The following is a 12,279-nucleotide window of genomic DNA, read 5'->3' as shown; positions in this document are numbered from 1 at the left end:
TGGCTTTGGAGAAGACCAAACGCCCGTTTTCGCCCAGGTGGAAAGCTGAAATAGCTGCCAGGTGCACTCTGACGGATGATATTGCCAAGTCCTGCTGTTTTAAGGACAGGAGGTAGTCCAAGATGATAGGTACTGAGGCCTGTAGCAGGGCCATATGACTCTGAGCGCACCAGCAGGAAAAACGCTTCCACTTGGCTAAGTACATGGATCTGGTAGAGGGCCTCCTGCTACCCAAAAGGACCTGCTGTACCAAGCAAGAACAGCACAGCTCAGATGGAGTTAGCCATGCAGCATCCACTCTGAGGTGGAGAGATTGCAGGTCAGGATGACAGAGTCGTCCGTGGTCCTGAGTGCTCAGGTCTGGCCACAGTGGGAGAGAAATTGGAGTGTCCACCGACAGCTCTAGGAGAGTAGTATACCAGTGCTGCCTGGGCCATGCCGGGGCGACCAAAATCAGACAGGCTCTGTGCCTGCACAGCTTGAGCAGGACCCTGTGGACTAGCGGGAATGGAGGGAAGGCATAGCACAGGTGATTCTTCCACTGTACGAGGAAGGAGTTTGACAGGGAACCTGGAGAGCGTCCTTGTAGAAAGCAGAACACTTGGCATTTCTGATTCTCGCGAGAGGCGAATAGGTCTATTGGGGAAAGCCCCACTTCAAGAAGACAGAGTGGATGACGTCCTGGCAAACCGACCACTCGTTAGTCTGAAATGATTTGCTGAGATGGTCTGCTAAGGTGTTTTGGACTCCTGGGAGAAACAACGCCACCAGATGGATCGAGTGGGCTATACAGAATTCCCACAGATGAGTGGCCTCCTGACAATGGGGCGACGAGCGGGCTCCCCCTTGCTTGTTGAAGTAAAACAAGGCCGTTATGTTGTCTGTGGGGACTGCAACACAACGGCCTTGAATGCGCTCTCGGAATGCTTGACACCCCAGGCGCACAGCTCTGAGTTCCTGTACGGTGATGTGCAGGGTTAACTCTCCTACCAACCATAGTCCCTGTGTACGGAGGACGCCAAGGTTGGCTCCCCATCCCAGGGATGACGCATCCGTGACCAGGGACACGGGGGGCTGCAGGGTGTGAAGTGGCACCCCTTTGCACACTGATTTGGGGTCCAGCCACCAGTCTAGAGAGGCTAATATCCCTGGCGGGATGGTAACTACCGTGCTTAAGCTGTCCCGACCTGGGCGGTATACTGTTGATAGCCAGGCTTGGAGTGGATGTAGCTGCAGCCTGGCGTGCATGGTAACATATGTGCAAGAGGCCTTATGTCTGAGGAGGCATAGGCATGTTTTCACGGCTGAGGTTGGGAAGTTTTGCAGACTGTGGACGATGTTCACCAGGGATTGGAAGCGTGCTTCCGGCAGAAGTGCTCAGGCTAGGCCTGAGTCTAAGACTGCTCCTATGAATTCTATCCTCTGGGTTGGTACCAGAGTAGATTTTGCGACATTGAGCAGGAGGTCCAGTCGACTGAACATGTTGATGGTGAGCTGGACATGAGACTGCACCTGATCCGTGGAGCAGCCCCAAATAAGCCAGTCATCGAGGTATGGGAACGCTTGGATCCGTTGTCAACGAAGGGAGGCAGCCACAACAGCCATGCACTTGGTAAACACCCTAGGGGCCGTAGATAGGCCAAAAGGAAGGACGGTGAATTGAAAGTGCTGTTGATTGACCACAAAGCGAAGGAACCGTCTGTGCGCTGGGTAGATCACAGTGTGGAAGTATGCGTCATTCATGTGTGGAAGTATAACATTTTATAAGTATAACGTTGTATAAGGGGACATGCTGGATACATTGTATATGAGAGGGCATGCCAAAACATGTTACAAAGTATCTGAGGGAGCACACGTAGAGATGGTTAGCTTTTGAATGGAGAAGCAATTAAGATAGAGCCAGCACGTCTAAGAAGCAGGCATCAGAATGGAAGGTGTGAAGGGCAATTAGTTAAGTTAACTGGAAGCTGTTAAAGGAGATTGAAGATACGTGACTGGTCTCAGGGATCTCGAAGGATGGTGACTAAAATCTTTTTCTTCTTTTGTCTGTAACTTCTCTGTAACTTGTTCTCCAGCAAGCTGTATAAATTAAGAGACACAAGTCCCACTCGGGGGGCTCACTTCTAAATGTATTAGCAGAGCAGCTTTGCTAATAAAACAGAGTGGTCTGATAAATTGTGAGTCTGAGTCAAACTTTGACACATGTCAAGGGCGGCATACCAGTCTCCAGGATCTAAGGAAGGAATAATGTTCCCTAGAGAGACAATGCAGAACTTCAACTTTACCATGTATTTGTTGAGTCCGCGTAGGTCTGGGATGGGCCGAAGCCCGCCCTTGGCCTTGGGGATTAGGAAGTAGCGGGAATAAAAACCCCTGCTCCTTGACTCTCTCGATTGGTTTGGAATGGGGTGAGTGGGTCGGGGCATTCCCATCCCTGTGTTAGGGAAAAGGCAGCCTGCTTGGATTGATCTTGTGTTGTTGCCAGGCCTTTCTCCCCTCCCACATCTTGAGTCTTCAATTTTTGTGGCTAGAAAGGTGATGGGCTGCTCCTAGATGCGTGTTGTTGCTTTTTAGTGCACAGAGGATGCTCCGTTTGGCCCTGTTTCTTTCTCCAGATTCATTAAAATTCTACCTTGGTTATTGGACTTTTCAGTGGCCAGGAAAGAACCCCCCCATTTGTCAGGATGTCATGTAACTTACTGAGTATAGCAACAGGTGTCCTAATGGCATGAACATATATTAGAGAAGGCAGGATTGCTCTCCTGTGAATGGGGAGCGACCAGGCAGATGTGGGTTCCAGTAAGTTCTTTAGGCCCTTTGTCTTTTCTTTTATGTAGAATATTCTCTCTCTGATGAGGATTTTGTGAAATGTAAATTCCTGGGCTCCCAAATGGGCTAATTATAATGACCTTGAATGGAGCTGGAATTCAGAAGGTATATATTAGCAAACTTTATAATAGCTGGAGTGTTAAAGTGCTTTGTAATTTAATTTCTGAGCCCTCTAATTAGAGGCTGATTTCTTTCAGTCCTAATGTGACAGATCACCTACACCTTAATAGGTGGAAAATATCTAGAATACTTATATGTAGGGCGGCTGAGCTCCGTGCAAATCCAGTGACAAAAAAGGATTACAGAGATAAACCAGTAAAGTCACAGAAGCATTTACATGGCTTTGAACTGTTAGTAGTAGAGAAGTATTCATATGGATTAAATAGTGCTCTGTGGCTGGAATTAAAGCAGTGGTTCTTATGTGTTTTGGTGGCTGTACCAGACACTGAGCACCACCTCCTAGTTAACCTGCCAAGAAGTTGCTCCACCCTGTATTCAAACAGCCCATGTCCTTTACAGGCTAGAGTACACAATAGAGAATGAGAGGTGAGCAGCAGCAGTATACCAGGGTCTGGGACATAAACTTGTTCTTATGCTAGGGGCTTCTCATCCCTACCTTAGTAACCACAAATATCTGAAATGCTCTACTTGTCCATTTGCAGTCTGGAATGCACTGAACTAAAGGGCTCCAGTTCACCCAGAGCAGCGACAGTGACATACTGTCACTCTGGAGGCATAACATTATATTGAAATATTTTCTTTGCAAATGTCAGGGCTCAGTAAACAAAGACTTTAGATTCTTGCTATTCTGCCCCTGTCTCCTGGACACCTGCTGTAACTCACGGTCTCTGTTTTCAGCAAGGAAAAACTGCGCTGGCTGTCGCATCCAGGAGCAACCATGCCCTCGTTGTTGATATGATTATTAAAGCAGAAAGGCATTACACCTTGAAACAGGTACGAAACAGCTCTCTCTTTCCAAAGGGGCCAGTAGCTGAAGAAGCAGATTCTAACCAGATTTAAAGTCCCTTCTGCCTCAGCTGGTTTCCTTCTTGCCTATCACCAAGTGTCACCTACCATTTACAAAATTCAGAAGAGTGAGTGCAGGATTGGCGAGTCCAGAGTTCTAGTCCAGGTTTTGCCTCTAACTGTGAGGCCTTGGGCATATCCCTTCCCCTCTCTGCCCCAGGCACTAACACATGGAAAAAACTGCAGAGGTGACAACGTTAACCAAACTTCACATTGTTCCATGAAGTCCCAGGAGCCAGGCTGTTCCAGATCCAGGCTGCTCCTCTGAAAATCAAGCCCCACCTATTTAAAAAAAGCAACCAGCCAAAAGCATTAACTAAGCTTCAGTTCAGTTAATGTGTCTCTCACAGCATTCTCACCTGACCAGCCTTCCTTTCCTGGCATCCAGTGAGACATTTCCTCTGGCTGAGAGGCCCACCATTATATAAGTATTGGCAAGTGGACTTATATCACTACTTACAATACACACACCCAGTCAGACAATGGAACCACCTGCCTTTTGACAATGTTTGCTGGTTCTTACTAGTTCCTTGGAAATATAAATAGACTGAGAGAGACATGCAGTTGCCTGCCTCCTTGTTATACTTCAGTGTGTAACTCTGTAATCTTTTCTCTGCTTTACCTCTGCTTATCATTGCTAAGCTATTACACAGATACATTACTTGTCTTTCCTTCATATTTCCTGATAATTAATGCTGCAGGGAACCAGTGCAGGTAAAGCAGAGTTCTTGGGGAAAACAAGTCCACGGACTACACAGCTTCTGTGTGTGTCTGATTGGGTTTGGTCCAGCTGAAATTGTTGTCAGGTACATTATTATTCCTTTCAGCTTAAAAGGGAAGTGGAGGTCAGGCTATTCATTCCTGGAGAAAATATGACCACTGAGATAGCACTAAGGAATACTCCTTTCGATACATTTACTTAACTGTCTGAGGAAAAGAAAAGATGTATAAGCAGGTGTTTTTGTGAAACAGTTGAACAGATGTTAGAAGCACTATGGTTTTATTTTCTACCATGTTATCTGTAGCTAAGTATCTCAATACAGATGGGCAAGGGCGCTGGAGTAGCAAAAATATTACTAGTATTATAAGCTAGTCATCATAAGCTGTCATCATTATCAATAAGCTGCTAGGAAATAAACAAGTGGTGCTGTTACAATATTCTAACTATATTGTTTTGAACCATTATTTTAGAACAAAACTTTTATTAAATTAAAATGTCCTACAATCCAAAGCCATACTTCGGATGCTTTAGAGAGCTACCCTCTTATTCTCCTGGCACACTGTTCTGGGGTTTAAAATATTCATCCCACTCCCATTATGAGCAGAGTTAAGCACATACTTTAGTCCCATTGAATTGACAGGCTTAGATGCTTTGCTGAATTGGGGCCTTACAAGATGTCTGCAATAGAGGTACCATTCTGGCCCTTTGATATCAATGATAAAACTCCCTTGTTTTCCCCCCACCCTTCCAAGATTCTCCACTGGTGCTGCTCCATTAGTAAGAGCCTCAATGAAGTAAGGACTCCAAGGGTCCACTGTGTTCTGCTTCTAACCATGTCATCTAACTGTGAGAGTTGTCTACATGTTGCTGTGGTTAACTTGCCAGCAACCAGCGCATTGTCTATACTAGTGCCCTCACTAAGGACATTGAGCCAGTGGTAGGAAATTTGACAAAGCCTAATGTAGACAGACCACGAAACATGGCTTGCACGTGTTTTTTCTGTTCACAGAGGCAACAGAAAACATCTTATGTGGCTTAGTCACAATTATGTTTAAAAATGATCATTTCGGTAGCATAGACAGGGCCTACCTACAAAAGCATATTAACAGTAAATCTATAGCAAGATTGCTGGTGAAATCAGCATTTAATTTGACAAGTATCTTAATATATTACATTTTAACTCATACAACAACAGGCTTTAGGTCCTGTCCACTCTACAGTTAATTTTGCTCAGCCATGTTTTGAGATTAGTTGCAGTTACCCTAAGCAATGGGGAAAAGGGATTTCCCCCCTGCTTAGAGCTCTGCTAGCTAGCCAAACTATGGTAACAGGGTACTCTTTATTTTATCTACACTAAGAAAATTACCTGTTGCTGACAATGGATTTCAAAGTCCACAGCTGAACGTGGTTTAACTGTCAGGGTAGCCAAGTACAAATGTTCACTATTGTTTCTGAATCTGTAGTTAAAATTTGTGCAGCTTATTTAACATCTTTGTTTTCTTTTTAGGAACATCTAGAAAACCATGTTGATGCACCAGATTTTAGTCTAGTCTTCAAACAAGATCACAGTGCACAGACTAAGCAAATCCGTTACTGCCTCTGGAATCTGGCTTACAATCAGTTAAAACCCCAAGAGTGGAAGACGCTGGCCTTGTTCTGGAAGTTTACAGAGGAGCAAATTAAAGCTATTGAAGAACAGTGGACAGGTAATGAAATGCACTGATCAGGTACAGTAGTATATAAATAGCTTAGGTGAAGACATGGCTGCTGGGAGTTATAGTCAACTCTGACCTGGTTTTTGACATATGGGTTCACAGCTACACATTATTTCCTTAGTCAAATAGGGACATTTCACTCAAATCAAATTCATGCTATTTTATCTGATTTTTTTTTAATTAACTTCAATTGTGAATTTAAATAAATTTCATGTTAACACATCCTGAGAGACCTCACTCATGCACCTGCTTCAGAATCCTCGGGGACTGCTGACAATCTTTCCATATTTTTTAGGAAAGAACCATATAGTGTTGACAGTTCACCATTTCTGCAGCACATACTGCATTCTTTGCTAGTACACCATGGTGTATTTCCATACATTAACACAAGTTAAAAGAATAAATTTATTTTAAGAACCATTAACCTTGATTTTTTCCATTCGCTTTAGTCTTTCACCTTTGGAAGTCTTAGTTTCCATCTTGCTTATAGGACAGAAAGGAAGTAAGTGCGTGAGTGGAGTTGGAGAAATGCCGTACAAACTGGGATCTTTTACAAAAGCAGCTGGGACAACAGGGTTTTTTACTCCAAGCAGATGGCACAGACATGTATGTTGTATATTGCATAGGAAAGAAGAGCTATAAGGAACATGGACACCGAATGCTGCTCATCTGGTTACATGGTGTATTGCTGGCTCACCAGAATCCAGTCAAATATATATATGAAGATCTGGTGCATGTAGGATTTCAACAAGTAGCTGGTAAGCTATTGTTTAATATGCAAGACAAAGCTATGTGGGGGAGATGCTCTGTAAGTGCAGTCCTGCAAAAAGAACAAGGCTCCCTACTAGATCTGTAGTTATGGGGATTTGGGGCTTGACTGGGCAGAGGAAACTATTAAAATTACTTCAGGGTTGGGGGGTGGGGAGATGGACAGACTTGTTTTACAACAAACGCAGTTCCAATTGTAGTAGCATACCTGACACGGGCCTGGGAAGGAGCAATGCCTGTCTAGTAAGAGCATTTTTCCATCTTTCTTTACAGATAAAATCAGAGCTGAAATGAGCCCAGAGATGGATTCGAGGAAATGTGCAGTTTCATGAACTCTTTAATAGAAGCTGTCATAAGCTATGGACTACGTTCCAGATGGAAAATCATTTGTAAATACTCTTTCCAGAAAAGATCTTACAATAGAACCTCAGAGTTATGAACACCTCAGGAATGGAGGTTGTTCGTAACTCTGAACAAAATATTTCAAAAGTTTACAACTAAACATTGACTTGATACAGCTTTGAAACTTTACTATACAGAAGAAAAATACTGCTTTCCTTTATTTTTTTAGTAGTTTACACATTTAACACAGTACTATACTTTTTTTTTTCACCTCTGTTTCTGCCTGATTGTCTACTTCTGGTTCTAAATGAGGTGTGGGGGTGACTGGTCAGTTCATAACTGTGAGGTTCTACTTTATTTGCAAAATGTAGCTCACCGTCTATGAAGTTTTTCAAAGCTTATTTATTAGTGCTACAAACTTCTATACCTGAGTTATTAATTTGGTTAGTTCCAGACTCTGCCTTTTTTTGACACTTCATCTTTGAAAGAAATTACACAGTAATTTTAATTGAATTTTTTATGGCAGAGAATGACCACTACAATTACACGAATGTTAATTTGTGACTATCCTGCCAAGTGAGAGAACATGCTACAATGTTTGTGTATGTGACTTAAACTAATACACTAATTCCATATTGGAACTGCACTTAAACCAGTTTGTGCTTAATACTGAATGTAGTTCCTGTCAGCTAGAAAGCAGATCACTTGTATTTCATAAGTGAGGATTATGTGAATAAATAAACACCTTCTCCATAAATAGGCCAGCACCCAGCCTAAATTTGAGATTTAGCTCATTTTAAAGTAAATTGCGAAGAGGATAACTGTTTCCTGTTTTGACTGGCTTTGACTTGTTTAATGACATGAGTTGGGTGGATATTTATTAACATTTTTTGATTATACAGGACAAAAATACAAGATACAACTTCAATATAACATGGGCAGGTGCCTCATAATAGGAATAAACTTATCCAACAAAAGGACACAACACTATATACAGATTACTCTTGTAAACAGCTCATGGATGCATCTGTACTGTTCCTTTTCCAAAAAACCAAGCTTTGTTATTTGGGAATTAATATGTGATGATAGCTTTTCTCTAGAATGAGAGCACTGAACATTTGTTGTGAGTACCATTGGGCTGTTTTAACAATTTACATTTGGTTCTGCAGAAGATGCTTGACTTGTTCGTTTAAAGTATCTGTTCATCTGGTAATTTTTTCATTTATTAAATTCTAATGACAAAACTGAAACTTATTCTTTTCTAGTTGCACGACGCATCTGGGGGAAAAAAATCTCCAGGAAGCCTGACTTTTGCATTGGTAAAGGTGGTAATAAAACAAATTCTGCATTAAAAGCATTCTGCAGTCCTGGGCATTGCACCTGTGCAAGAGCGTAGGACCAGGTTCCCTTCCTTTAACATCTTAGACGAATAGTGACTGTGTTGTCACATGAGCTGAAACAATCCATTGGTTTGGTCTTAATGAGTATTGGGATTCCTTCCATTTTTATGGAAACAGCTAGGAGGCTGCTATGGTGAATAATTTTTTCCTTGTACTATCTTGGATCTGTTAGCTAAAGTTACCTTCATACTCTTTCCCTAGCATTAATCCGCACACCTAATTTCATGTGTTACAGTACTACACAGAATCTTAAGTCTTTTAGTCAGTGACTGAATCCAGTTCAGTTTCTTTTAAACTTAAACCTACTTGTAATTAACATTTTATATAAAAAACCCTGGACAAACATCGATTTTGATCCTTTATTAAAAACCGTATTCAACAGCTTCCTTAAATATACATGTAATAAAATAGGTTCTCAAATAGACATAGCTTGCACTACATTGCAAAGTCAAATTGCTATTTTTCCTCCTCAACATTTGAATATGTCTACAATTTGATTTTTAAAAAGTAAAAACATGATGTATCCTTGAGCCTTGTTACATCAGTCTGGAAACATTGGGAAGAGCTTTACTCTGCAACTTGGTAAAACTCTGCACCTGGAAGGAAAAATTCAAGCCTTTCAAAATACTCCTTAGTCCACAACTTTTATTGACTGAACGTTAGTATGAGCCTGGCTATGAGGTGTTCGTCCACCATGTCCAGTAGGTCTCACACTGGTGGCATTAGAAGCATGGTGCACAGTTCGAGAGTATTTAGCAGCAGTGGCTTGGGATATAGTTTGCTGAAAAACAAAATAAGATACATCTTACTATGAACATTTTAAAAAGTACTCCTAGAAACTGAATTCCCCATTAAGTTATCTGGAATGCAGTGAACCTGAACCTAAAACAGAAGAACCAACCAGTGATGGATGGAGAGTAATACAGGTCACTGACCTCACTTTCTCTTAGCTATTCATCACCATCTATGCTTTAACTCTTTTCAAAATAAAAAAAAAGTTCTTATTTGTGCAGATGGAAGCTTTTAATAAACAGTGCAGACAACAGTGCTAAGCTTCTGTAATTAGCTTAGAAAAAGATCAGACTGTTTAAGTCAAGCACCTTGGTTGAGTTATTCTGTTGTGGTCCGATTTAGTTACAGCAACATTCCTTTAAAGTTAGGATAGTTTCTGAATAAATCAAGATGGCTTCCTCCTAAGGAAATATTCAGATGTCAGTTACCCTTTGGTAAGAAGACAGTTACATTTCCATCACAGGAGTTTCCTTACAAGGCTTAAGGCTGTTTTGCTACAAGGCAGATGGCCTCCCTGTTGCAGTAACTATGGTCATTCTCATTTTAATCACACTTAACTACTCTCCAGCCAGAATCTTTCCATTGCCAAAGATTAATTCAATCAGAAAACCTCTTCACGACAGCTGATGCAGCATTATGTATTTATTGCCAAATGTACATGACAAGTGGTAAGGTATGTGTGACAAAGGCCTGAAACATCCCCTGGTTCAGAGAGCTTCAAGGGGGCCTAGTTTCCTTTTCTAGTTTGAGGCTGAACAGAGGGTGCACATGCCTTCCAAATTTGCTCTCATCCCCTGCCCCTTTTTAAATTCCTTTTCCAAGCTCTAGCCAGCTCATATTTAACACCTCTACAAACAGTCTAACAGTTTGAGCGTCCATATAGTCATACAATCTGCATCCAGTCCTCGCCGTCAGAAAAATAAAGCTAACAGCATGCCTCAGGAGCCCCAGGGCCGAAAGTAAAATGGAGCTCTTACTGGTATGGGGCCAGCTCTGGCCCCCCTGAAATGGGCGGGGCTGGGGTCAGCATCCCCCAGCCCGCACTGCTGAGGGCTCCAGCGGCCATTTAAAGGGCCCAGGGCTCTGGCTGCCGCTGCGGGCCCTTTTAATTCGCAGCCCCAGGACAGCTACTTCTTTTGCCTCCCTCCCCTCCCTTCCCCATCAGGGGACCAAAGGGGCAACAATGTTTTAACAGGTAGGGACCCAGCAGGGCCATCGATGAGGGGCGCAAAAGGGGCAGCGATGTTAAAGGGCTGCTGCGGCAGCACTTTAAAGTCAGCAGTATAGGCCACTACTGGCGGCTACTTTTTACCGATGCCGTCTTACTTTCATCCCTGCCCAGGGCAGGGACCACCACTGCTTACGAACCTGTATCTTTCCCAAAAGCCCCTGGAAAAGACGTCTTGCCACATGCTAGAAGGTTAAATCCAGGCTCTGGTGAACCAAAACCAATGGAAAATTGTCCTGGAAAACCAATGTAGAGTTGAGGAAGTGTTCTGTTGGCAACCCCAGCTGCTTATATCAAGGAAGCTCAAGCACATCGGCGCTATTATGTCAATATCACCCCAGGAGGCAGATGATCTTTCATGTAACCAGACCCAAACAACTTAGGACTTCACAGGTTAAAACTAACATCTTCAGCTAGATTCCTCCTTCATATACATCCAAGTGATCAAAGGCTCTTGCTCTGATGATGGTCAGCCTAATTAGCTGTACAAACAACTTAGAATGATCTCTTTATGCTAATAAAGCCACTGCTCAAAACCCTCTTTCCTTGGTGTATATTGGCTATCCAATATCCTATTGCTATAGTCATTCAATTCACCATCACACAACATACTGCATAGGAAAGGATGCGTGCGCGGTGGGGAAGGGAGTAGTAAGAATCAAGTGCAGCAAAAAGCGGGGGTGGGGGGACGGACACGGGTCGACTTTGTTGCCATCCACACAGTGGTTTGGTTGGGGCATGATATTAAGAAAAGTGATACATGCTTTAAGTCAGTACATCCTGTCACTACCGCTTTTGACCCACCCACATTTCTCACTCATTAAATCAAGTTCATACTCAAGTTCTAGCTCCACAACGACTGAGGAAGCATTGCTTCCAAAAAGCTATTTAACCTCCATTGTGCAGAGGGTACTGACAGCAGCAGATGTACAATGAACCAACAAAGGCTTCTAAACCTATCAAAACTATTATTACAACCAGAAGGGGGAAATGAGGGTAGAGTTTAAGTGGGATTATTCATTTCCAGCCCTCATCACTTTGATGTGAATCTTTGTTGCTAGAACACACCCACCAGAAAAAAAAATACTGCTTATTTACTCTAATAGCGCTCACATGTACCTGTTAAAACAAAGATGAGACCGCCCCACCACGATGAGCTTTTAAACTACTCGTAGACATGGTGTAACAAGGCAATTATTACCCCAATATCAGTTGGACTTACCTGAGTGACTGGATGATGCTTTTCTACAACAACTGAACTCATGGGTGGGGAGACTCCCATTACAGCTAAACTACTACAAATTCTGTTCTTTTGTCCCAAATCAGATCGGCCTGTGATTCGAGCAGTGATTGTTCTTCCTGCCTTCTGCTGAGCAGATGTCACTACTCTTGCTACAGGCTACGAACAAACAAGACACATTAGTAGAGATGCCTACACACAGTATTTACAATGCAACC

General features: G+C 42.7%; 2 protein-coding genes across 7 annotated transcripts in view; one reads left to right on the top strand and one right to left on the bottom strand.

The window, feature by feature from the left end:
• ANKDD1B (ankyrin repeat and death domain containing 1B) overlaps positions 1-8,633 on the top strand; it is a 41,037-nt gene extending 32,404 nt beyond the window's left edge. For both annotated transcript variants that reach the window (XM_073344224.2, XM_073344223.2), the window contains exons 12-15: positions 3,688-3,783; positions 6,084-6,282; positions 6,918-7,049; positions 7,333-8,633. In XM_073344224.2, the coding sequence (XP_073200325.2) occupies positions 3,688-3,783; positions 6,084-6,282; positions 6,918-7,049; positions 7,333-7,391 (486 nt within the window). In that variant the 3' untranslated portion in view covers positions 7,392-8,633. The remainder of the gene's footprint in view (positions 1-3,687; positions 3,784-6,083; positions 6,283-6,917; positions 7,050-7,332) is intronic.
• Positions 8,173-12,279, bottom strand: part of POC5 (POC5 centriolar protein) — a 49,276-nt gene continuing 45,169 nt past the window's right edge. For 2 of the 5 annotated variants that reach the window (XM_073344218.2, XM_073344217.2), the window contains exons 11-12: positions 12,044-12,220; positions 8,179-9,582 (exon numbers count right to left, since the gene is read on the bottom strand). In XM_073344218.2, coding sequence (XP_073200319.1) covers positions 9,433-9,582; positions 12,044-12,220 — 327 coding nt within the window. In that variant the 3' untranslated portion in view covers positions 8,179-9,432. Of the gene's footprint in view, positions 9,583-12,043; positions 12,221-12,279 lie in introns of all 5 variants that reach the window. The other 3 variants (XM_073344221.2, XM_073344220.2, XM_073344219.2) reach the window with 2 other exon arrangements.

The sequence above is a fragment of the Lepidochelys kempii genome, chromosome 5, assembly GCF_965140285.1.
Source record: "Lepidochelys kempii isolate rLepKem1 chromosome 5, rLepKem1.hap1, whole genome shotgun sequence".
Taxonomy (NCBI): Eukaryota; Metazoa; Chordata; order Testudines; family Cheloniidae; genus Lepidochelys; species Lepidochelys kempii.
The sequence above is the reverse complement of the archived record's forward strand: the minus strand, read 5'-3'. Positions and strand labels throughout refer to the sequence as shown.